Here is a 27,048-nt window from a genome sequence, read left to right as displayed (position 1 = left end):
TGAACAGATGGGAGCTGAGGGGTGCCTAGAAAGTAACCAGCATGAGCAGTTATTTCTTTTGTAATACATTTTTTAAAAATGAATTACCTTGAAGTAAAGTATGGAGACAGGAAAGTTAGATAAAATTTTGTATGTATGTAAAGGGGAAAATCAAGGAATTTGGTCTTGTTGTAGGATGAGTAAAGGGAAGTAGTGATAATGTTGGAAAAGGTTATTTTGAGTCAGATAGATGATAAATGGTTTTTAATGACAGTTTCAAGATCATAGGCGATATTCACTGGATTTTAAAATAAATTAGAAAAGGCTCTTTTCCAATCATTTCAAATTAAAAGGAAATCTGTAGAATATTATGAAATCCCAGATCTTAGTAGGGAAAAGTAATGAAAATGGAAGATAGGATGTCATAGTGGAGAGGACATTGACTTAGGATCAGAGAAACAATGGCTAGAATCCTGGATCAGTGTTGAATACTACCGTAAATTTGTGCAATATAGACTCTGAACTCATTCCTCGTGGATTAAATGTGCATAGTATTTCACATGGCTATTGTGAAATTAAATGAATAAACATATGTAAAATGCTTAGGATGAGGTCTAGACATGGCCTTCTGTCAATGGATGATGATACCTACCAGTTTTTGAGTGCCAAATTTATGCCAGGTGCATTCTACCTGCTATCTCCAAGCCTCCAAGTAACCTCATTTCAGGAGGAGAACTCAGGCTCAGAGTAAGCCATTTGTGCAGGGCCTGTTGTTACCAAGTGGCAGAGTCAGGCCTTGAGGCCAGGCCAATATGATCCCAAAGCCAGGCCTCTTGCTGTTAAACTGCAGTTCACATCCTTTGGCCTTTTCTCCCATAAGGTGCAAATGCACTTATAATAGCTTCCTAAGAAAAGCCAAAGGATATAATTGTGTAGTAAGTTTTCTCTGAAAATCTGTTCAGGAAAACTATTTAGGTTGGTACTTACAGGCTCCTCATGCAAACGTATAAAAAGTTTGAATATTATGTATGAGGCGGCATAATTTCTAAATGGACGGACACACTAAAATCAAAGCCTGCTTTTGAAATGAGGCTAAGTCATCTTAATCGTCCTCACTGTCATTAACTACAGATTGTTCTGAATATCATAGTCTGTCTAACTATTTTAACTTCTATAAAGGGAATACTCAGGAAGAGTTTGTGAATTTTCCTTATAGTTTTTAAAAATTGTGATGTAATTAGAGAAATGTCAAAAACTTTTAAGAGGCTATAAACGTTCTAAGGAGAAAAAACACAAAATAAAAGTGTAGGAATTAATAGTAGTAATGTATATCAGAAAGAAAATACAATTAGAAAGAATTTCCTTTTGACAACTGCAAGAAAAATTATGAAGTACTTCTTAATGAGCTTAACAAAGGATATGCATGGACTATGCAAAGAAAACTGAATACTCTTTTGGGAGATGAAAAGGGAGATTTGAATAAGGGATGGATAAGATGACAAATGATTGTTAGGATGTCAGTTCTTATCAAGTCTGTTTATAGACTGAATGTAATCCTAATAAGCCTTGTTGGACTTTAAGGAATTAAACTCTCAACAAATTGTTACTAAGCTTCAATTGGAAAAGACATAGGCATGAATATAAAAGTATATTCTGGAACCACAGTGAGGAAGGACGTATCCTACCAGATGTAGGGACACTTGTAAATCAGCCAAAGTTAGGACTAAAGATAAGTGGAAGTGAAAAGAGATAAAAAGGATATGTATACACATGTACTTGAATTATTATTTATAGAAATTTGACAATAATTTAAATGTCACTAAAAAGATAATGGCTAAGTAAATTATGAAACAGCACAAACTTGCAGATGTTAAAATGACATGTATGAACAGTAGACAGACACATGGAAAAATAATTATAAATAATAGGTAAGAAAGGAATACAATATTTTGTAATTATAATGTATTATATATGCCAGGTTTAAAGGAGTACATACTCATATTCGTGCTCAGTGTATGTTCACCTGTTTAAATGAGTACATATTCATATTCATAGATTTAAAAGAGAAAGAACATGAATAAATATAGTTGTTGAATTCAGATAGTGGAATAAGAATGATTTTTGTTGGGGCTTCCCTGGTGGCGCAGTGGTTGGAAGTCCACCTGCCAATGCAGGGGACACGGGTTCGTGCCCCGGTCCGGGAGGATCCCACATGCCGCGGAGCAGCTGGTCCCGTGAGCCATGGCTGCTTAGCCTGTGTGTCCGGAGCCTGTGCCCCGCAATGGGAGAGGCCACAACAGTGAGAGGCCCACATACCGCCAAAAACAAACAAAACAAAACAAAACAAAACAAGAATGATTTTTGTTGTTCCTAAAATTATCTAACTGTTTTTGTGATGTTTTAACAATAAAAGTTTTAATGTAGATTATGTAAACTTTTATATAGACTATGACTAAAGCATCAACCAAAGTGTATTGGCTAGATGATGTTTGTCATATGAAACTTGAACCAATAAAAAATAATTCTGAAGTATGAACACAGAATTTAATCTTGTTCTCAATTATTTTGTCCATCTCAAATCTACTAATGTTGCTTAAAGTTCCTCATGATTAGATGAACATTTTCATAATTTCTTAAATCTGTTCCTTTATACATGCTATTTTTCCATCTTTTCCTCTACTCTGTTTTGCCTACTTTTCTGAGCTCTTGAAAGATTTACATTTTTTTGGTTGTTGTTTCACATTTATAATACAGTGACAATTTTCTTATTAACCAGTTTATCAGTGCCTACTACAAACCTATTTTTAGAAATGTAAAAGCTGTTCTTAAAGATAATTTGAAATTATTTCAAACTTATGTTTTCTTTTTTGTTCTTTTAGGTAAGTAACTGAACAGGGACATGAAGAACTGATATTTCAAATGACAACCATGTTGCAAAAGGTACTTTTGGTATTTTAATATTACTGTAGAAGGAGCACTATAAAAAGACACAGAGGTTGGAATGTATAAATTCTATTTTGGTAAAAATAATTTTTTGTGTAAATAGATTTAAAGATGTTATAGTTTTGATAATATTTTAATTATGAGAAATGTAATACCTGTATGATAGGACTTTTCTTTCTGAGTCTAGGAAATTATTGTAAGTGTTATTTGGGAATGGAAAGATAAATAAATTGATCACTTTGTCAAAATATTCATTGGTGGAATGAGGGAGGTGGGGGAAAGAAATTAGATGCAACAAAGTGAACACATTGAGATTTGTGCATCAAAGCTGTATGTTTTCTCCAAGGGCTTATGGTTTGTTTCCTGTGATCAAAAAATTATCTTCAGAATTGCTCATAAAATTGATTGCTCTAAGCTTGTCAATAAGGCAGTTTGATTTTGGATAATTCAAATGGATTGCATCAGTGTGGAGAATTCACCAGATTCTGTTTATATGAAAAAAATTTAAATAAAAAGGAGGGAGGGAAGAAGGAAATATTAAACTTAAATAATAGAATATAGAGATCTTGGATATCTGTCACATGCATGATTTGGGGAAATATGATTCCTTTTTGAAGTTATGAACCTTATCTAGAAGAATCTCTTTATTTTCAAGAAAGAATCTTTAAAATATTATAGAAACCATGACATCTGGTTGAGAGGGAGACAATTGCACTCTGAGCTATTAGATGATCTGTGTGACTCCACTACCATCGACAATTATGCAAAAGACCAGTGACATTTAGATGCAATAAAGCATGTATTGTCCCTTTATACTAAATTAAAAATTCATTCCAATGAATAGAAGATATATGAGAATAGTAAAAGAGAAGAACTCAACTTATCTGTATAAAACCACAATTAAAAAAAAATTCAAATCTTGCTGAAGGGGCTTATAAGAACTCAGGGCAGTGCTATGAAGAGGCTTAATTTGAAGAGAAGTTTAAAAAAAAAAAACCATTAAGGAAATAACTTTACACCAAAAAGTTTATACTCTTCCAATGATGACCATTTAACTAGCATGAATTTTCTCTACTTTGTGGCTATTTTTTGAATGTCAAATGAGAATTAGGCAACTTTATTAATACTGATAATGAGAGAGCACTAATTAGCTTGGGCTATTTTTAGGAAGGGCAGATATTACCCTGTATTATTATATGAATATGTTATGATACAATTTGCTTCACTTGAGATATCAGTGAGATTTCCAAGTGTAAATGCTAAGTTGGCAGTTGGATAGATAGATGAGTCTTAGAAACTCAGAGCAGAGATCTATGGTAGGTTTTGGAAACCATTGTCTCACAGTTGGTAACCAAGACTGTGGAAACCAATGGGACCACTTTTGTAGAGATTATAGTATGATGAAGAACAGAGGACCAGTTCCAATACCTGAAGAAAAGGAGAGAATGATGAGTTGAGCTGGAGTGTCAAATGTTGCTCACAGGTCAAGGAAGATGAAGACTTCAGTAAACCCACTGAATTTTTCCACATAAAGGTCCTTAGTGACTTTGGCAAGGGAAGTTTTCTTGGAATGGTGGGGGCATATGCCATATTGGCGTGGGTTGAAGAATAAATGGGAGGTTAGGAGAAAAAGTTAGCAAAAAAGATAGTTCTTGTGAAAATTTTGTCTGTAAGTAAAAGTGGGGAGAATCCAGTAGCTGGACAGGGATGTTGGGATGACAGAGTTTCGAACATGTTTACGTGTTAATGGGAACATTGCAGAGAAGAGGAGAGATTAAAGGCATGGGTTTCTGAGAAGGAAGGAAGGAGTGGAGCCTCAGTGCAGGAAGGGGGATTACTCATAGCTGATGGGAGGAATCCGCCTCAACATAACTAAGGCAATGGCAGTAGGATATGTACAGACACAGATAGGGTTATAGACATGGTAGGTAGTTTAGGGGAGTATCAACAAAGGTTTCTATTTTCTCTAGGAAGAGGGTGTGGTCAGAATAGTTAGTAAGGATTTGAGGAAATGCAAAGAGTTTGAAGTAGTGTTTGTGGAGAATGGGAGAGGGAAAGTTGCACTGGGGACAGTGTTAGACTAGGTTGGTATTAATGACTGGGAATTTGTAATGGTTGGGAATTAATGACTGTGTCATCCGATTCCCTGAATTTTGCCAGTGGACTTAAGCTTCCAGTCTGATTACAATTCTCAGTCAACCATTGTAGACCATGACAAGCCTTAGGTGGTTGAAGGATTTATTGAAACCTAATATATAATGACCTTCTCCCATAGAATTAAAATAGAGCCATATTTGAAGACATTAATCTAAGTGTGGTGTTTTCCCTTAATTTGCATGAACATATGTGTGTTTATAAGTGTACTATATGCATGAATATTTCTTTCTAAAAATCAGAAATCAGACATATTTGGCTTGGATGAAAGGGAAAAGAAAGATATTGAGTATTCTTTTCTCGGGTAGCCATTTTTGGTGTGTGTCTCCTAGTGACAGTATTTTTATGGCAAAATTTAAGAAACTGTTTGACCTTGAAGAAAAGATGATTTTTATTTTTAATTCAAAACTTATATCTTGTTTGCCATGACTGAAGAGAGCCTGCTGTCCAAAGCTACTCAGGTATCATTGGTTTGGCATGTTCTTCCTACTCTGGTGCACGTCCTTTGGATGGTCTAGTCAGATTGTGGAAGTATTAACAGGCCTGAAGATGAAAGACTTCAATTTGTTGACTTTGAATTATAAGAATGTTAATATGCTTATTTAACTAGAAACTCTAAATTTCTATTTCCCATTTTGATTTTTTAGACTGTTTACTTGAGAGTATAGGGCTTTTTATAAAACGGAAGAGATCTCTAGTTGAGGGACTTTCAGATGTTGTTTTAGCTGCAAAACCACGCTGAAAAATAAAATATGGTGTAAATAAAGATAAAAAGAGAACTATTCTGGTTCCAGTAGGCATGGGGGACCTGGAGCCCAATTACTCAGGTCACCTCTTTCCCCTCCTCTTCACCCACTTTCGGGTAGGTCCCCTGAGACATCACCATTGACCCTCTATGAAACATTGCTTGAAAATTACAATTCTAGGTGGTCACAACTCTACTGAATTTCATTAAAATATAAAGTTCTTAACATAAGTTAGCTGTGGCTTTAAGATAATTTTTCTCTCTCTAATAAAATAGGCAGGTTAGTGTTTACTTTGACCCAAAGTATATAATTATCTTATATTGTTAATTTTAATGATAATATAATAGATACTGAATTTGGCTAAAGCAACTCCATAGAAACCACTGCTATTTATGTTGCAAATCTGAGGTTTGAAAAGCCAGGCACTCAGTTTAATTAATTCTGCAGGTCAGGATGACCAAAGTTTGTAAGCGGGGACCCCTTTACTAAGTTCAGGAATAGAACTGTTCTTTATTGTCCTCAGAGGATGGACATAGGACTATGGCAGGGAGGATTTAACTGCCTTGGTCTTGAGTAGCCATGAAAGTATGTTGTTATAAGTTACGAAGATGTTGTTCTTCTGTTAGGGTATGACTTTGTCTATGACTGACAGTATCCATAGACATGGAATTGGATGTTTTCAAGAAAATAATAGTACCTTTTTGAAAACTAGAGCATGGATAAAGTAGATATAGGGAATGGTCAAAAGAAAGCTAAAGTGGAGTATGTGGAACTTGCTAACAGAGTTATAAAGTCAAACTAATATGGGACAGTATTGAACATACGATTTGTGCCACATACAATGTCAAATAGTTTGCTTGAGTTATTTTGAACAGTCATAGCAACTGAATGAGGAAAATATTATGACTTGATTTTATATTCGATGAAATGAAGTCTCTTAGAGGTTAAGCAATTTGTCCAACTCACACAGTGAGTTGCCGGCAAATGTAGTGGGGTCAAAATTGAGATCCGGATCATTTTATTTCATCACCAAAGTGGCCTAGTGAAGTCAGATTCAACAGCCAGCTGGAACTAGAAGTAGCTGAAGTGAAGGCAATGTCCTAAACTCTTAGACATAGCTAGAAGAGGGCTGGTCCTCCACGTCAGAGTGCTTCCCAGGAAGTTAAGTACCTCCAATAGCTCCATGAGAAAGAAGTGATTCTGACAGTCCAATGACGGTTTGTATCCTTAAAATCTACTGCCTTTTTCATTGCCTCCAGACAATCCTTCCTCTAAATACTATGGTGATTAGAGGACTGTCCCTTCAGGGCTCAGGTCACTTGGGGCTTATGCCACCAAGAGCTTTAGCACTGAGGTCAGATGGGAAAAACTCTAGCTGGCTGAGGACTCCCCATGATGTCCCCAACTTGAGAGTCTGGCCATTGATGGGGAGAGCTTTGTCTTTTCATTCCAAGATTCATTTCCTGGGGAAGGAAAAGGAGCTCAGTTCTGGGTTGTGTCCTGGCATCTTCTATTCAGGTGTTTATCCCTGAATCACACACTAAGATCTGTATCTCCTAGTATGGGAAATCTTGTTGTAGTTATGGAGAAGAAAGTAATGAAAGGAAATAAGAACAATTAAAAGGGTTAAGTTTGACATCATGTGAGCCAGATATAAAGTTTACAATCTTGAGTTTTTAAAAGATTTTTTAAGCCTTGTTTAAAATGTGTAGGGTTACTGGGAGAAAATAGCAAATACTAATAAACTTCTCAGATGTTAGGGAATAGAATAGCCTGCATGGACATGATCATTGATAATACATGTACATTTGTTTGTCTGTGATGTCAAACACATTTTTTTATACTTCAGTGGTGTCAATTTCTTATCTTTTGGTGTAAATCAAATGTAATATTTGAGACTTTCCTACAGTGATGAAATATTGACCCTCTGTTCTGATCAATAATTATAACATAACTTGCTTTAATTTAGAAAACTCAAACTCTTAAGCTCTGTACCTTCTGGAATATTTTTTTCCTGGAGAACATATATAATTGGGAATAATGATAGAATTAGATTTGTTCATATTAACCCATTTAAGTGTTACTAACCGTCAAATCAAAGTGGCAGCTTTCTGGTCTCTCTCTCCTCAGCTAAATTTAATAGATATACTATCCTTGTGTTACTGTAATTGTATTTTACATACAGCTCTTGTGACTGAAGATAAGAATCTTTTTTCATTTCATTCTATTTCCTGTTTTATTATATTTTGTTTTTGGTTAAAGCTGTTTACAATAGGCATAAAGACTCTTTTTCTGTCTTCGCTGTGAAAGGGGGAAAATGAAAACTCAGTAAACCAAAGTACTACTGATTTTTCTGAAAGAAAAGAAGATAATTTTTGAGGGGGGGACGTGTTCACTCTATGACAAGGTTTTTGGGAACTAATCCCTCACTCTGTGGTCAGTCTATGTACAGCACAGACCGTGTAGAAAGAATTGATATCTGATAAAATGAACAAAGCTCTAATGAGCTAATTGATTACTTACTTCTCTCAAAGAAAAATTTGCCTTCCTCTCCCACAGTCCCTCCATTCAACTTGTATAAATTATTTGTAATTCAAGCAACGTTAGTAATTCTTTATTACAGCTACTATATTGGTCACATAATCAGGGGCACAACAGTAAAATTTGTGTTAATTATTTTTATCAACCATATTCTTTAGTGTTTAAAATTTTGCTAACAAAGTAACAGTAGAGTAAGTGTGTTCTTCTTGGGCATGTTAGAGAGCCTTTTTTTTTTTTTTCACAAACACATGAATCACAGCAATCTCCATGTCTGAGTCCGCATGCTTAGAGGCAAACATATGAGAAAAGCAGGGCCTTACCCTGATCAGTGGACTGAAGCTGGAAATACTGATCTCACAGAAAAGATCATGCCCTTCTCAGCATGCATCTGGCCCTTTTCATTTTGCTTTCATCAGCTGGGGCTGTTCAGTGGTGCAAAGAAAACATTGTAAAATGCTTACAGCTTTTGGAAGTGCTTCTGAACTCTTCAAATAATGGTAAGAGTTGCAAATCTTATAGGAAGAGCCTATCACAGAAAAGCTTTATTCAACTCCACAGGGAATGGTGAACGCCAGTTAGTGAGAGCTGCTCTAAAGTAAAATACTTGTAAGAAGGGGATACTGAAGTGTGCATTGTTGTAAAGCTTAAAGGGAACAAATGTTTGTTTCATTGCACATCTAAACCTAATCTGAAAAGGGTGTCTATGGCCGCCAGCAGAGGGAGAGTGAAATTTTGCAGATGGATAAAAAGGAACTTTCAACAACCTAGCTTAGCTCTTTGGCAAAAATCCAGTGCACTGGGAATTCTCCAGCAAAATGGGTTGAACTTGGCAAATCTGCAAATGTGCATATTTCTACTCAGAACAATCAGGCAAACATAGAAACTTCCAGAGGAACTAATTATCTTTTGTTTTTTTCACCTTAGAAAGAGGATAATATTTGGAAGATGATTAACTGCTAAGAGATTTTAGAAGCAACGTTTGAAAAATGTTGAAAGAAAAACCTACATTTAGCCTTTTTCAAAAAAGTTTTTAATACCCATTTGTGCTCCCTAAATAATTTATCATAATTAACAATAGTCCAAGCCATATGGTTTATAATTTGAAGATGTTTGTTTATTATTTGCTGTTTGCCTTTTAACTAAAAAATTCTCTTTCATTATCTTTTTTTTCTTGCTGCTTATTGCTGTAGTTTCATCGTTACGAAACCAATGCCATTATTTCTCTAACTATGTATCTGTATGAAACAAACCCTGTTTACTGACTCAGATTATTTACATTACAGAAAAACAAGCTACAAAAGAGTAGAGATGAGTTTATCTCCAGAGAATATTTCCTAGAAAATATTGGCATATATGAAAATGTTCTGATATATCAATATTAACATATAGTATAGTATGTGTTTTATAGTATATGTGTTTGTATGAAAATATATGAGATGGGTGGATGACGGTCTTTCAGAACAAATTATTGTAGCAATTTAAAGTAATTGGACCTAAGTGTTTTAAATTCCATTATACATATTTTAAGTATTTTTATCAAAAAAGTTAAGTCATACAAAGCAGTAGAGAGGACTGACTTATTTGAAATGTAAATCCTTGATTTTCACATTTTGTAGAATTTTTTAGTTACAGTTGTGGCATTACAAAATATTTAATGTGCTTAAAATAGGAACATTAAAGAAAACATGCACTTTTAAGAGGAGACTGGTAGATAGAGTTTTTTAAATAAAATGAATAAATATATATGTTCTGAGGTGGAAACATGGCCAACGTAAAAGAAAAAAGAAAGAAAAGAAAGGCATAGAATCCTATGATTGAATCTATTTCTGTGCCTGTCCATAGTAAATATCTGAAGGACACTAAACTGTTAATGGTGGCTGCCTTTGGTAAATAGGACTCTGAGTAGACATAGGAGATTTTTATAAATACATTCTGTATTGTTTGGATCTTTTTTCAATGAGTGTGTATTAATACACACACACACACACACACACATATATATATATATTTATTTTTCTAAGGGAATATGTACATATTTTAAAGAGAATAACATAGTGGAAAAACTATTAGTCCTAACTTTGCTATTGAGTGTGTGACCATTTAAAAAAGTAAATAGATCTGCTTATTTTACTTGATTATTATGAGAATCATTTGAAATTATGGATGAGGAAGAGATTAACTTTTTTGTTCTTAAATAGGGACACTGACAACTAGAAAATGTTGCAGTTCTATTGAGATAATTAGGCTGAGAACTTTGCAGGAAGTGTAGAGTTAGGATGGTGTCAAGAGAGTAGCACTGACATAAAGTTATTTCTATTTGTAAATGTTACTCCCAAAGGACTGAAACTGGGGAGTCACAAAAGCATCCCTGTGATAGAGAAGACTGTATGTGGTGGAGTTACAAAATACATCATTAGCCATTGCTAGTGAGTGGAAAAGTAATTAGCAATTAGAGTCCCCCCCCACCCCATAACATATGTAGAGTTTTGGTTTTGGTCCATCAGTTTCACTTACTATAAATCTACATTAAAATTCCATATGGTCTGTATCCTTCAGGAGCATGATAATGAATACCTCTAGGAAAACATATTAGGGAAAAAAATGTACTGAACTGAATACTTACTGAAGTCTCTAACGTTTCTTCCAGATCTATAATTTTCTGATATAATACGTCAATAAAGTATTGGAACAAGATGCACTACATTGGCCCAGGTTACCTATGTAACAGTAGAATTAATATTAGCTTGTGGTTAGAGTACTTTACATAGTTGTTCACATCTATTGTTGCTAGTTCTTCCCATTGTAACTACCCACATTATCTGATAACACTCAAATAGTGCCATATTAAATATTGCCTGAATAATAAATATTTATATAATATGAAATATTTACATAAAATATCAGTCATTGGCACTTCAGTATCTTTTTGCAGTACAATTTTACAGCAAAATGAAGCTTATTGTAAATGCTTTTGACCAGTGTAACTCCTTTCCCTGTTGAATAGGTAAAGTTATTATCATTCCCACTTTCTGAGCCAAGGTAATTAGGATATTGAGAGAATAAGAGATTTGCTCAATATAATAATTCTTTTTTTTTTAAATTTTAAATTTTTTTATTCGTTTCTGCTTTATAACAGAGTGAATCAGCCATACATATACATCTGTTCCCATATCCCTTCCCTCTTGCGTCTCCCTCCCTCCCACCCTCCCTATCCCACCCCTCCAGGCGGTCACAAAGCACCAAGCTGATCTCCTTGTGCTATGCGGCTGCTTCCCACTATCTATCTACCTTACGTTCGGTAGTGTATATATGTCCATGCCTCTCTCTCGCTTTGTCACAGCTTACCCTTCCCCCTCCCCATATCCTCAAGTCCATTCTCAAGTAGGTCTGTGTCTTTATTCCTGTTTTACCCCTAGGTTCTTCATGATATATATTTTTTTCTTAAATTCCATATATATATGTTAGCATACGGTGTTTGTCTTTCTCTTTCTGACTTACTTCACTCTGTATGACAGACTCTAGGTCTATCCACCTCATTACAAATAGCTCAATTTCGTTTCTTTTTATGGCTGAGTAATATTCCATTGTATATATGTGCCAAATCTTCTTTATCCATTCATCTGATGATGGACACTTAGGTTGTTTCCATAACTGGGCTATTGTGAATAGGGCTGCAATGAACATTTTGGTACATGTCTCTTTTTGAATTATGGTTTTCTCAGGGTATATGCCTAGTACTGGGATTGTTGGATCATATGGTAGTTCTATTTATAGATTTTTAAGGAACCTCCATACTGTTCTCCATAGAGGCTGTACCAATTCACATTCCCACCAGCAGTGTAAGAGTGTCCCCTTTTCTCCACACCCTCTCCAGCATTTGTTGTTTCTAGATTTCTTGATGATGGCCATTCTGACTGGTGTGAGATGATATCTCATTGTAGTTTTGATTTGCATTTCTCTAATGATTAATGATGCTGAACATTCTTTCATGTGTTTGTTGGCAGTCTGTATATCTTCTTTGGAGAAATGTTTATTTAGTTCTTCTGCCCATTTTGGATTGGGTTCTTTGTTTTTTTGTTATTGAGCTGCATGAGCTGCTTATAAATTTTGGAGATTAATCCTTTGTCACTTGCTTCATTTGCAAATATTTTCTCCCATTCTGAGGGTTGTCTTTTGGTCTTGTTTATGGTTTTCTTTGCTGTGCAAAAGCTTTGAAGTTTCATTAGGTCCCATTTGTTTATTTTTGTTTTTATTTCCATTTCTCTAGGAGGTGGGTCAAAAAGGATCTTGCTGTGATTTATGTCCTAGAGTGTTCTGCCTATGTTTGCCTCTAGGAGTTTGATGGGGTCTGGCCTTACATTTAGGTCTTTAATCCATTTTGAGCTGATTTTTGTGTATGATGTTAGGAAGTGATCTAATCTCATACTTTTACATGTCCCTGTCCAGTTTTCCCAGCACCACTTATTGAAGAGGCTGTCCTTTCTCCACTGTACATTCCTGCCTCCTTTATCAAAGATAAGGTGACCATATGTGCGTGGGTTTATCTCTGGGCTTTCTATCCTGTTCCATTGATCTATATTTCTGTTTTTGTGCCAGTACCATACTGTCTTGATTACTGTACCTTTGTAGTATAGTCTGAAGTCAGGGAGCCTGATTCCTCCAGCTCCGTTTTTCATTCTCAAGATTGCTTTGGCTATTCGGGGTCTTTTGTTTTTCCAAACAAATTTTGAAATATTTTGTTCTAGTTCTGTGAAAAATGCCAGTGGTAGTTTGATAGGGATTGCATTAAATCTGTAGATTGCTTTGTGTAGTAGAGTCATTTTCACAATATTGATTCTTCCAATCCAAAAACATGGTATATCTCTCCATCTATTTGTATCATCTTTAATTTCTTTCATCAGTGTCTTATAATTTTCTGCATACAGGTCTTTTGTCTCCTTAGGTAGGTTTATTCCTAGATATTTTATTCTTTTTGTTGCAATGGTAAATGGGAGTGTTTTCTTGATTTCACTTTCAGATTTTTCATCATTAGTGTACAGGAATGCCAGAGATTTCTGTGCATTAATTTTGTATCCTGCTACTTTTCCAAATTCATTGATTAGCTCTAGTAGTTTTCTGGTAGCATCTTTAGGATTCTCTATGTATACTATCATGTCATCTGCAAACAGTGACAGCTTTACTTCTTCTTTTCCGATTTGGTTTCCTTTTATTTCCTTTTCTTCTCTGATTGCTGTGGCTAAAACTTCCAAAACTAGGTTGAATAAGAGTGGTGAGTGTAGGCAGCCTTGTCTTGTTCCTGATCTTAGTGGAAATGGTTTCAGTTTTTCACCATTGAGGACGATGTTGGCTGTGGGTTTTTCATATATGGCCTTTATTATGTAGAGGAAAGTTCCCTCTATGCCTACTTTCTGCAGGGTTTTATCATAAATGGGTGTTGAATTTTGTCGAAAGCTTTCTCTGCATCTATTGAGATGATCATATGGTTTTTCTTCTTCAATTTGTTAATATGGTGTATCACGTTGATTGATTTGCGTATATTGAAGAATCCTTGCATTCCTGGAATAAACCCCACTTGATCATGGTGTATGATCCTTTTAATGTGCTGTTGGATTCTGTTTGCTAGTATTTTGTTGAGGATTTTTGCGTCTATGTTCATCAGTGATATTGGCCTGTAGTTTTCTTTCTTTGTGACATCCTTGCCTGGTTTTGGTATCAAGGTGAAGGTGGCCTCATAGAATGAGTTTGGGAGCGTTCCTCCCTCTGCTATATTTTGGAAGAGTTTGAGAAGGATAGGTGTTAGCTCTTCTCTAAATGTTTGATAGAATTTGCCTGTGAAGCCATCTGGTCCTGGGCTTTTGTTTGTTGGAAGATTTTTTATCACAGTTTCAATTTCAGTGCTTGGGATTGGTCTGTTCATATTTTCTATTTCTTCCTGATTCAGTCTTGGCCAGTTGTGCATTTGTAAGAATTTTTCCATTTCTTCCAGGTTGTCCATTTTATTGGCATAGAGCTGCTTGTAGTAATCTCTCATGATCTTTTGTATTTCTGCAGTGTCAGTTGTTACTTCTCCTTTTTCATTTCTAATTCTATTAATTTGAGTCTTCTCCCTTTTTTTCTTGATGAGTCTGGCTAATAGTTTATCAATTTTGTTTATCTTCTCAAAGAACCAGCTTTTAGTTTTATTGATCTTTGTTATCGTTTCCTTCATTTCTTTTTCATTTATTTCTGACCTGATCTTTATGATTTCTTTCCTTCTGCTAACTTTGGGGTTTTTTTGTTCTTCTTTCTGTAATTGCTTTAGGTGCACGGTCAGGTTGTTTACTCGAGATGTTTCCTGTTTCTTAAGGTGTGATTGTATTGCTATAAACTTCCCCCTTAGAACTGCTTTTGCTGCGTCCATAGGTTTTGGGTCGTCGTGTCTCCATTGTCATTTGTTTCTAGGTATTTTTTTTATTTCCTCTTTGATTTCTTCAGTGATCACTTCATTATTTTTTTTTAATTTAATTTAATTTTATTTTTTTGCTTTATAACAAATTTAATCAGTTATACATATACATATGTTTCCATATCCCCTCCCTTTTGCGTCTCCCTCCCACCCTCCCTATCCCACCCCTCCAGGCAGTCACAAAGTATCGAGCTGATCTCCCTGTGCTATGCGGCTGCTTCCCACTAGCTATCTACCTCACGTTTGGTAGTGTATATATGTCCATGCCGCTCTTTCACTTTGTCACAGCTTACCCTTCCCCCTCCCCATATCCTCAAGTCCATTCTCTAGTAGGTCTGTGTCTTTATTCCTGTCTTACCCCTATGTTCTTCATGACATTTTTTTTTCTTAAATTCCATATATATGTGTTAGCATACAGTATTTGTCTTTCTCTTTCTGACTTACTTCACTCTGTATGACATACTCTAGGTCTATCCACCTCATTACAAATAGCTCAATTTCATTTCTTTTTATGGCTGAGTAATATTCCATTGTATATATGTGCCACATCTTCTTTATCCATTCATCCGATGATGGACACTTAGGTTGTTTCCATCTCCGGGCTATTGTAAATAGGGCTGCTATGAACATTTTGGTACATGTCTCTTTTTGAATTATGGTTTCCTCAGGGTATATGCCCAGTAGTGGGATTGCTGGGTCATATGGTAGTTCTATTTGTAGTTTTTTAAGGAACCTCCATACCGTTCTCCATAGCGGCTGTACCAATTCACATTCCCACCAGCAGTGCAAGAGTGTTCCCTTTTTTCCACACCCTCTCCAGCATTTATTGTTTCTAGATTTTTTGATGATGGCCATTCTGACTGGTGTGAGATGATATCTCATTGTAGTTTTGATTTGCATTTCTCTAATGAGTAAGGATGTTGAGCATCCTTTCATGTGTTTGTTGGCAGTCTGTATATCTTCTGTGGAGAAATGTCTATTTAGGTCTTCTGCCCATTTTTGGATTGGGTTGTTTGTTTTTTTGTTATTGAGCTGCATGAGCTGCTTATAAATTTTGGAGATTAATCCTTTGTCAGTTGCTTCATGTGCAAATATTTTCTCCCATTCTGAGGGTTGTCTTTTGGTCTTGTTTATGGTTTCCTTTGCTGTGCAAAAGCTTTGAAGTTTCATTAGGTCCCATGTGTTTATTTTTGTCTTTATTTCCATTTCTCTAGGAGGTGGGTCAAAAAGGATCTTGCTGTGATTTATGTCATAGAGTGTTCTGCCTATGTTTTCCTCTAAGAGTTTGATAGTGTCTGGCCTTACATTTAGGTCTTTAATCCATTTTGAGCTTATTTTTGTGTATGGTGTTAGGGAGTGATCTAATCTCATACTTTTATATGTCCCTATCCAGTTTTCCCAGCACCACTTATTGAAGAGGCTGTCCTTTCTCCACTGTACATTCCTGCCTCCTTTATCAAAGATAAGGTGACCATATGTGCGTGGGTTTATCTCTGGGCTTTCTATCCTGTTCCATTGATCTATATTTCTGTTTTTGTGCCAGTACCATACTGTCTTGATGACTGTAGCTTTGTAGTATCGTCTGAAGTCAGGGAGCCTGATTCCTCCAGCTCCATTTTTCGTTCTCAAGATTGCTTTGGCTATTCGGGGTCTTTTGTGTTTCCATACAAATTGTGAAAGTTTTTGTTCTAGTTCTGTGAAAAATGCCAGTGGTAGTTTGATAGGGATTGCATTGAACCTGTAGATTGCTTTGGGTAGTAGAGTCATTTTCACAATGTTGATTCTTCCAATCCAAGAACATGGTACATCTCTCCATCTATTTGTATCATCTTTAATTTCTTTCATCAGTGTCTTATAATTTTCTGCATACAGGTCTTTTGTCTCCTTAGGTAGGTTTATTCCTAGATATTTTATTCTTTTTGTTGCAATGGTAAATGGGAGTGTTTCCTTGATTTCACTTTCAGATTTTTCATCATCAGTATATAGGAATGCCAGAGATTTCTGTGCATTAATTTTGTATCCTGCAACTTTACCAAATTCATTGATTAACTCTAGTAGTTTTCTGGTAGCATCTTTAGGATTCTCTATGTATAGTATCATGTCATCTGCAAATAGTGACAGCTTTACTTCTTCTTTTCCAATTTGGATTCCTTTTATTTCCTTTTCTTCTCTGATTGCTGTGGCTAAAACTTCCAAAACTAGGTTGAATAAGAGTGGTGAGAGTGGGCAACCTTGTCTTGTTCCTGATCTTAGTGGAAATGGTTTCAGTTTTTCACCATTGAGGACGATGCTGGCTGTGGGTTTGTCATATATGGCCTTTATTATGTTGAGGAAAGTTCCCTCTGTGCCTACTTTCTGCAGGGTTTTTATCATAAATGGGTGTTGAATTTTGTCGAAAGCTTTCTCTGCATCTATTGAGATGATCATATGGTTTTTCTCCTTCAATTTGTTAATATGGTGTATCACGTTGATTGATTTGCGTATATTGAAGAATCCTTGCATTCCTGGAATAAACCCCACTTGATCATGGTGTATGATCCTTTTAATGTGCTGTTGGATTCTGTTTGCTAGTATTTTGTTGAGGATTTTTGCATCTATGTTCATCAGTGATATTGGCCTGTAGTTTTCTTTCTTTGTGACATCCTTGTCTGGTTTTGGTATCAAGGTGATGGTGGCCTCGTAGAATGAATTTGGGAGTGTTCCTCCCTCTGCTATATTTTGGAAGAGTTTCAGAAGGATGGGTGTTAGCTCTTCTCTAAATGCTTGATAGAATTCGCCTGTGAAGCCATCTGGTCCTGGGCTTTTGTTTGTTGGAAGATTTTTTATCACAGTTTCAATTTCAGTGCTTGTTATTGGTCTGTTCATATTTTCTATTTCTTCCTGATTCAGTCTTGGCAGGTTGTGCATTTCTAAGAATTTGTCCATTTCTTCCAGGTTGTCCATTTTATTGGCATAGAGTTGCTTATAGTAATCTCTCATGATCTTTTGTATTTCTGCAGTGTCAGTTGTTACTTCTCCCTTTTCATTTCTAATTCTATTGATTTGAGTCTTCTCCCTTTTTTTCTTGATGAGTCTGGCTAATGGTTTATCAATTTTGTTTATCTTCTCAAAGAACCAGCTTTTAGTTTTATTGATCTTTGCTATCGTTTCCTTCATTTCTTTTTCATTTATTTCAGATCTGATTTTTATGATTTCTTTCCTTCTGCTAACTTTGGGATGTTTTTGTTCTTCTTTCTCTAATTGCTTTAGGTGCAAGGTTAGGTTGTTTATTCGAGATGTTTCCTGTTTCTTAAGGTGGGATTGTATTGCTATAAACTTCCCTCTTAGAACTGCTTTTGCTGCATCCCATAGGTTTTGGGTCGTCGTGTCTCCATTGTCATTTGTTTCTAGGTATTTTTTAATTTCCTCTTTGATTTCTTCAGTGATCACTTCGTTATTAAGTAGTGTATTGTTTAGCCTCCATGTGTTTGTATTTTTTACAGCTCTTTTCCTGTAATTGATATCTAGTCTCATAGCATTGTGGTCGGAAAAGATACTTGATACAATTTCAATTTTCTTAAATTTACCAAGGCTTGATTTGTGACCCAAGATATGATCTATCCTGGAGAATGTTCCATGAGCACTTGAGAAAAATGTGTATTCTGTTGTTTTTGGATGGAATGTCCTATAAATATCAATTAAGTCCATCTTGTTTAATGTATCATTTAAAGCTTGTGTTTCCTTATTTATTTTCATTTTGGATGATCTGTCCATTGGTGAAAGTGGGGTGTTAAAGTCCCCTACTATGAGTGTGTTACTGTCGATTTCTCCTTTTATGGCTGTTAGTATTTGCCTTATGTATTGAGGTGCTCCTATGTTGGGTGCATAAATATTTACAATTGTTATATCTTCTTCTTGGATCGATCCCTTGATCATTATGTAGTGTCCTTCTTTATCTCTTCTAGTAGTCTTTATTTTAAAGTCTATTTTGTCTGATATGAGAATTGCTACTCCAGCTTTCTTTTGGTTTCCATTTGCATGGAATATCTTTTTCCATCCCCTTACTTTCAGTCTGTATGTGTCTCTAGGTCTGAAGTGGGTCTCTTGTAGACAGCATATATATGGGTCTTGTTTTTGTATCCATTCAGCCACTCTGTGTCTTTTGGTGGGAGCATTTAGTCCATTTACATTTAAGGTAATTATCGATATGTATGTTCCTATTCCCATTTTCTTAATTGTTTTGGGTTCATTATTGTAGGTCTTTTACTTCTGTTGTGTTTCTTGCCTAGAGAAGTTCCTTTAGCATTTGTTGTAAAGCTGGTTTGGTGGTGCTGAACTCTCTCAGCTTTTGCTTGTCTGTAAACGTTTTAATTTCTCCATCAAATCTGAATGAGATCCTTGCTGGGTAGAGTAATCTTGGTTGCAGGTTTTTCTCCTTCATCACTTTAATTATGTCCTGCCACTCCCTTCTGGCTTGTAGAGTTTCTGCTGAGAGATCAGCTGTTATCCTGATGGGGATTCCCTTGTGTGTTATTTGTTGTTTTTGCCTTGCCGCTTTTAATATGATTTCTTTGTGTTTAATTTTTGACAGTTTGATTAATATGTGTCTTGGCGTATTTCTCCTTGGATTTATTCTGTATGGGACTCTCTGTGCCTCCTGGACTTGATTAACTATTTCCTTTCCCATATTAGGGAAGTTTTCAATTATAATCTCTTCAAATATTTTCTCAGTCCCTTTCTTTTTCTCTTCTTCTTCTGGAACCCCTATAATTCGAATGTTGGTGCGTTTAATGTCGTCCCAGAGGTCTCTGAGACTGTCCTCTGTTCTTTTCATTCTTTTTTCTTTATTTTGCTCTGCAGCAGTTATTTCCACTATTTTATCTTCCACCTCACTTATCCGTTCTTCTGCCTCAGTTATTCTGCTATTGATCCCGTCTAGAGTATTTTTTATTTCATGTATTGTGTTTTTAATCGATGCTTGATTCATCTTTAGTTCTTCTAGGTCCTTGTTAACTGTTTCTTGCATTTTGTCTATTCTATTTCCAAGATTTTGGATCTGGGAAATAGAATCTTGGATCATCTTTACCATCATTATTCTGAATTCTTTTTCAGGTAGAGTGCCTATTACCTCTTCATTTGTTAGGTCTGGTGGGTTTTTATCTTGCTCCTTCTCCTGCTGTGTGTTTTTCTGTCTTCTCATTTTGCTTATGTTACTGTGTTTGGGGTCTCCTTTTTGCAGGCTGCAGGTTCGTAGTTCCTGTTGTTTTTGGTGTCTGTCCCCAGTGGCTAAGGTTGTTTCAGTAGGTTGTGTAGGCTTCCTGGTGGAGGGGACTAGTGCCTGTGTTCTGGTGGATGAGGCTGGATCTTGTCTTTCTGGTGGGCAGGTCCACGTCTGGTGGTGTGTTTTGGGGTGTCTGTGGACTTTTTATGATTTTAGGCCACCTCTCTGCTAATGGGTGGCGTTGTGTTCCTGTCTTGCTAGTTGTTTGGCTTAGGGTGTCCAGCACTGTAGCTTGCTGGTCGTTGAGTGAAGCTGGGTGCTGGTGTTGAGATGGAGATCTCTGGAAGATTTTCGCCGTTTGATATTATGTGGAGCTGGGAGGTCTCTTGTGGACCAGTGTCCTGAAGTTGGCTCTCCCACCTCAGAGGCACAGCACTGACTCCGGGCTCCTCAATTTGGGATGATGTGTTGTCTATTCATGTATTCCACAGATGCAGGGTACATCAAGTTGATTGTGGAGCTTTAATCTGCTGCTTCTGAGGCTGCTGGGAGAGGTTTCCCTTTCTCCCACTTCATTATTAAGTAGTGTATTGTTTAGCCTCCATGTGTTTGTATTTTTTACAGATATTTTCCTGTAATTGATGTCTAGTCTCATAGCGTTGTGGTCGGAAAAGATACTTGATACAATTTTAATTTTCTTAAATTTACCAAGGCTTGATTTGTGACCCAAGATACGATCTATCCTGGAGAATGTTCCATAAGCACTTGAGAAAAATGTGTATTCTGTTGTTTTTGGATGGAATGTCCTATAAATATCAATTAAGTCCATCTTGTTTAATGTATCATTTAAAGCTTGTGTTTCCTTAGTTATTTTCATTTTGGATGATATGTGCATTGGTGAAAGTGGGGTGTTGAAATCCCCTACTATGGGTGTGTTAATGTCGATTTCCCCTTTTATGGCTGTTAGTATTTGCCTTATGTATTGAGGTGCTCCTATGTTGGGTGCATAAATATTTACAATTGTTATATCTTCTCCTTGGATCAATCCCTTGATCATTATGTAGTGTCCTTCTTTGTCTCTTCTAATAGTCTTTATTTTAAAGTCTATTTTGTTTGATATAAGAACTGCTACTCCAGCTTTCTTTTGGTTTCCATTTGCCTTGAATATCTTTTTCCATCCCCTTACTTTCAATCTGTATGTGTCTCTAGGTCTGAAGTGGGTCTCTTGTAGACAGCATATATATGGGTCTTGTTTTTGTATCCATTCAGCCAATCTGTGTCTTTTGGTGGGAGCATTTATTCCATTTACATTTAAGGTAATTATCAATATGTATGTTCCTATTCCCATTTCCTTGATTGTTTTGGGTTCGTTATTGTAGGTCTTTTCCTTCTGTTGTGTTTCTTGCCTAGAGAAGTTCCTTTAGCATTTGTTGTAAAGCTGGTTTGGTGGTGCTGAACTCTCAGCTTTTACTTGTCTGTAAAAATTTTAATTCTCCATCAAATCTGAATGAGATCCCTGCTGGGTAGAGTAATCTTGGTTGCAGATTTTTCTCCTTCATCACTTTAAATATGTCCTGCCACTCCCTTCTGGCTTGTAGAGTTTCTGCTGAGAGATCAGCTGTTAACCTGATGGGGATTCCCTTGTGTGTTATTTGTTGTTTTCCCTTGCTGCTTTTAATATGTTTTCTTTGTGTTTAATTTTTGACAGTTTGATTAATATGTGTCTTGGCATATTTCTCCTTGGATTTATTCTGTATGGGACCCTCTGTGCCTCCTGGACTTGATTAACTATTTCCTTTCCCATATTAGGGAAGTTTTCAACTATAATCTCTTCAAATATTTTCTCAGTCCCTTTCTTTTTCTCTTCTCCTTCTGGAACTCCTATAATTCGAATGTTGGTGCGTTTAATGTCGTCCCAGAGGTCTCTGAGACTGTACTCAGTTCTTTTCATTCTTTTTTCTTTATTCTGCTCTGCAGCAGTATTTCCACTATTTTATCTTGCACATCACTTATCTGTTCTTCTGCCTCAGTTATTCTGCTATTGATCCCATCTAGAGTATTTTTCATTTCATGTATTGTGTTTTTAATCGATGCTTGATTCATCTTTAGTTCTTCTAGGTCCTTGTTAACTGTTTCTTGCATTTTGTCTATTCTATTTCCAAGATTTTGGATCATCTTTACTATCATTATTCTGAATTCTTTTTCAGGTGGACTGCCTATTACCTCTTCATTTGTTAGGTCTGGTGGGTTTTTATCTTGCTCCTTCATCTGCTGTGTGTTTTTCTGTCTTCTCATTTTGCTTATCTTACTGTGTTTGGGGTCTCCTTTCTGCAGGCTGCAGGTTCGTAGTTCCCCTTGTTTTTGGTGTTTGTCCCCAGTGGGTAAAGTTGGCTCAGTGGGCTGTTTAGGCTTCCTGGTGGAGGGGACTAGTGCCTGTGTTCTAGTGGATGAGGCTGGATCTTGTCTTTCTGGTGGGCAGGTCCACGTCTGGTGGTGTGTTTTGGGTTGTCTGTGGACTTATTATGATTTTAGGCAGCCTCTCTGCTAATGGGTGGGGTTGTGTTCTTGTCTTGCTAGTTGTTGGCATAGCGTGTCCAGCAGTGTAGCTTGCTGGTCGTTGAGTGAAGCTGGGTGTTTGTTTTGAGATGGAGATTTCTGGGAGATTTTTGCCGTTTGATATTATGTGGAGCTGGGAGGTCTCTTGTGGACCAGTGTCCTGAAGTTGGCTCTCCCACTTCAGAGACACAGCACTGACTTCTGGCTGCAGCACCAAGAGCCTTTCATCCACATGGCTCAGAATAAAAGGTTGAAAAAGAAGAAAGAAGGAAGGAAGGAAGGAAGGAAGAAAGAAAGGAAAAAATAAAGCTATTAAAATAAAAAATATTAAGAAAAAAAATATTTGAAGTAAAAAAAACCCCAAGAAACTGACGGATAGAACCCTAGGACAAATAGTGAAAGTGAAGCTATACAGACAAAATCGCCCACAGAAGCATACACATACACACTCACAAAAAGAGGAAAAGGGGAAAAAATAATAAATCTTGCTATCAAAGTCCACCTCCTCAATTTGGTATGATTTGTTGTCTATTCAGGTATTCCACAGATGCAGGGTACATTAAGTTGATGGTGGAGTTTTAATCCGCTGCTCCTGAGGCTGCTGGGAGAGATTTCCCTTTCTCTTCTTTGTTCTCACAGCTTCCGGGGCTCAGCTTTGGATTTGGCCCCGCCTCTGCGTGTAGGTCGCCTGAGGGCGTCTATTCTTCCCTCAGACAGGACGGGCTTAAAGCAGCCGTTGATTCGGGGGCTCTGGCTCACTCAGGCCCGGTGGGAGGGAGGGGTACGGAGTGCGGGGCGAGCCTGTGGCGGCAGAGGCCGGCATGACGTTACACCCGCCTGAGGCACGCCGTGCGTCCTCCTGAGGAAGTTGTCCCTGGATCCCAGAACACTGGCAGTGGCGGTCTGCACAGGCTCCCCGGAAGGTAGGTGTGGATAGCGACCTGTGCTCGTACATAGGCTTCTTGGTGGCGGCCGCAGCAGCCTTAGCGTCTCATGCCCGTCTTTGGGGTCCGTGCTGTTGTCCACGGTTCGCGTCAGTCTCTGGAGCTCCTTTAAGTAGCGCTCTTAATCCCCTCTCCTCGCGCACCAGGAAACAAAGAGGCAAGAAAAAGTCTCTTGCCTCTTCGGCAGCTCCAGACCTTTTCCTGGACTCCCTCCCGGCTAGCCGCGGTGCACTAACGCCCTGCAGGCTGTGTTCATGCCGCCAACCCCAGTCCTCTCCCTGCGCTCCGACCGAAGCCCGAGCCTCAGCTCCCAGCCCCGCCTGCCCCGGCGGGTGAGCAGACAAGCCTCTCGGGCTGTTGAGTGCCGGTTGGCACCGATCCTCTGTGTGGGAATCTCTCCGCTTTGCCCTCTGTACCCCTGTTGTCGTGCTCTCCTCTGAGGCTCCGAAGCTTACCCCCTCCGCCACCCGCAGTCTCTGCCCGCGAAGGGGCTTCCTAGTGTGTGGAAACCTTTCCTCCTTCACGGCTCCCTCCCACTGGTGCAGGTCCCGTCCCTATTCTTTTGTCTCTGTTTATTCTTTTTTCTTTTGCCCTACCCAGGTACGTGGGGAATTTCTTGCCTTTTGGGAGGTCTGAGGTCTTCTGCCAGCGTTCAGTAGGTGTTCTATAGGAGTTGTTCCACGTGTAGATGTATTTCTGATGTATCTGTGGGGAGGAAGGTGATTTCTGCATCTTACTCTTTCGCCATCTTCCCAGGCCTGTTTTAATGACAAAGCCTACCGTCATTATAACTACATAGGAACATATGTGAGGGAATACAGTTTGCAAAATATAATAATTTCAATGTTATTCATGCTGTTGTTCCCAAAGTATTCTGTGGGGTGTAAACTGATTGATACTGTTTACATTCTCTCTCAAAATCTTTTAACCTGAAGATTATGCCACATTATAATAAATAAAATAAAAAAGCATGGCAGTAATACTAATGATATTATCTGCTGTCTTCTTAGTGTTTTGCATTTTATATTTATGTTGTTTGGCATGCCAAAAGAATTATTGGCTTTGGATTGCAACTGATTTTTTGTATTCCTTATTTTTTAATTTAATTTTCATGCCAATTATTTTCTGTTTTTGAAAAATTGTTAAAGTTTTTCATGGCAATTTATTTTCCTATGTTCCTATCTGTTCTTTAATTGGCTACTTTTGCCCTACCCAGGTACGTGGGGAACTGGGATTAGTGTTTGCTTATCGTCATTTTTGCATAATTATTTAAGTCTATATAATGCTAATCAGGGGTAGCAACATGCTCTGCTTTAATTGACCCCCCATTACTTATGCTCACTTTTTTTAAAATTAATTTTTATTGGAGTATAGTTGCTTTACAGTGTTGTGTTATATGCTCGCAATTGAGTTTCTATTTTCTTTGTATTTGGTATTTGGTAAATACACTTTGTATTTGGTAAATATTTACCATTTTCTCCATGCAAATGACCTTTTGGATTGACTAAAATGGAACTCTTCCTAGCTTAGTAGAAATGTCTTAGTATACTGTGATATGCATATCAGTATTGTCCGCTGGCTTTAGCTCCATATTGAAAATTGGCAGAAGCATTTTTTATTTTAGTTTTTATTTGTAAAAATTTTAGTGAAATATAGTTGATTTACAATGTTGTGTTAATTTTTTCTGTATAGGAAAGTGACTCAGTTATATATATATATATTCGTTTTCATATTCTTTTCCACTATGGTTTGTTACAGAATATTGAATAGTTCCCTGTGCTATACAGTAGGACCTTGTTGTTTATCCATCCTATATATAATAGTTTGCATCTGTTAATCCCAAACTTCCATTCTTTTCCGCCCTCCCTGCCCCTTGGCAACCACAAGTCAATTCTCTATATCTGTGAGTCTGTTTTTGTTTCATAGATTGTTGATTTGTACCATACTTAGATTCCACATATAAGTGATATCATATGGTATTTGTCTTTCTCTTTCTGACATACTTCGCTTAGTATGATAATCTCTAGGTCCATCCATGTTGCTTTACAAATGCATTATTTCATTCTTTTTGATGGCTGAGTAATATTACATTATATACATATACACACACACACACACACACACACACACACACACACCCCACATCTTTTTTCATTCATCTGTCGATGGACATTTAGGTTGTTTCCATGTCTTGGCTATTGTAAATAGTGCTGCTATAAATGTAGGGATGCATGTATCTTTTCGATTTAGAGTTTTGTCTGGGTATATCCCCAGGAGTGGGATTGCTGGATCATATGGCAACTCCTTTTTTAGTTTTTTGAGGAACCTCCATACTGTTTTCCATAATGGCTGCACCAATTTACTATTCCACCAACAGTGTAAGAGGGTTCCCTTTTCTCCAACTCTCTACAGCATTTGTTATTTGTAGACTTTTTAATGATGGCCATTCTGACTGGTGTGAGCTGGTACCTCACTGTAGTTTTGATTTGCATTTCTCTAATAATTAGTGATGTTGAGCATCTTTTCTTGTGAGAACCATCTTTTATATTAAATGGGTTTATAGGTGACATTGAAGACTTGTAGTAACTATATGGAAGTGTAGTTTATACTTCCATTAGCTTTAGTCAGGTTTCATTTCTTTATCACAGATATTTTCCTTTGTAAGTATTAACTATGCTTTTAAAAAACAAATGGTATTTTAAAATAAATAGAAAACTTATGTTCACTCACTGATTGTCATTAACATTGGTTGAAATCCAACCCTTCAAATGAAGAAATAAAGCAATTAGTTTACTTTATGAAAGCCAATAGAGGATAATTAATGTAGCTAATTTGAAAATATATTGAATTATTTTTAACATATACCTAAATCCTAACAATTTTGAGATTCATAGAGCTTTTATTCTCTTTATTTTTCCTAAGACAAATGAAATAAGTGCATTACCAAATAGAATTCCCTTAGCAAAAAATAACAAGTAGAAAATTCATAAACCAGCATTTTGCTCATAATTCTGTAATAGGGAATAATCTTTTGTTTGCTTTAATTATATTAAGCGTCTTGCTAATGCTTGCAAATGTAGCTAAGTGTAGCCAAACTAAAGTTCTAGTTGGGAAATAAAAAAATGAACTTTAAGGGGCTTCCCTGGTGGTTCAGTGGTTAAAAATCCTCCTGCCAATGCAGGGGACACGGGTTCACGCCCTGGTCTGGGAAGATCCCACATGCCACAGGGCAACTAAGCCTGTGTGCCACAACTACTGAGCCCGTGTGCCACAACTACTGAAGCCCACACGCCTAGATCCCGTGCTCCGCAACAAGAGAAGCTACCACAATGAGAAGCCTGTGCACCGCAATGAAGAGTAGCCTCCCCCTTGCCGCAATTAGAGAAGAAGTGCGTGCACAGCAACGAAGACCCAACACAGCCAAAAAATAAATAAATAAAATAAATAAAAATTAAAAAAAGAACCTTAAATGCATTAAAATATCTGCCATCAATGAAAATTGAACATCTTAATGAAAAAATTATTTGTCTAGGTAATAAA

The 27,048-nt window shown here is 36.9% G+C and overlaps 1 protein-coding gene across 19 annotated transcripts in view; it reads left to right on the top strand.

Annotated features, from left to right (window-relative positions):
* The window catches only part of ANK2 (ankyrin 2), a 710,377-nt gene that overhangs the window by 190,089 nt on the left and 493,240 nt on the right, over positions 1 to 27,048 (top strand). For 15 of the 19 annotated variants that reach the window (XM_082640883.1, XM_082640899.1, XM_082640884.1 and 12 more), the window contains exon 2: positions 2,859 to 2,919. The exons of the other annotated variants lie outside the window; for them this stretch is intronic. Coding sequence is in view for 1 of the 15 variants with exons in the window: in XM_082640884.1 (XP_082497010.1) it covers positions 2,899 to 2,919 (21 nt within the window). In the remaining 14 variants the exon portion in view is untranslated. The remainder of the gene's footprint in view (positions 1 to 2,858; positions 2,920 to 27,048) is intronic. 19 annotated transcript variants of the gene reach the window in all.

The sequence above is a fragment of the Mesoplodon mirus genome (assembly GCF_964341445.2).
Source record: "Mesoplodon mirus genome assembly, chromosome: 2".
Taxonomy (NCBI): Eukaryota; Metazoa; Chordata; class Mammalia; order Artiodactyla; family Ziphiidae; genus Mesoplodon; species Mesoplodon mirus.
The sequence above is the reverse complement of the archived record's forward strand: the minus strand, read 5'-3'. Positions and strand labels throughout refer to the sequence as shown.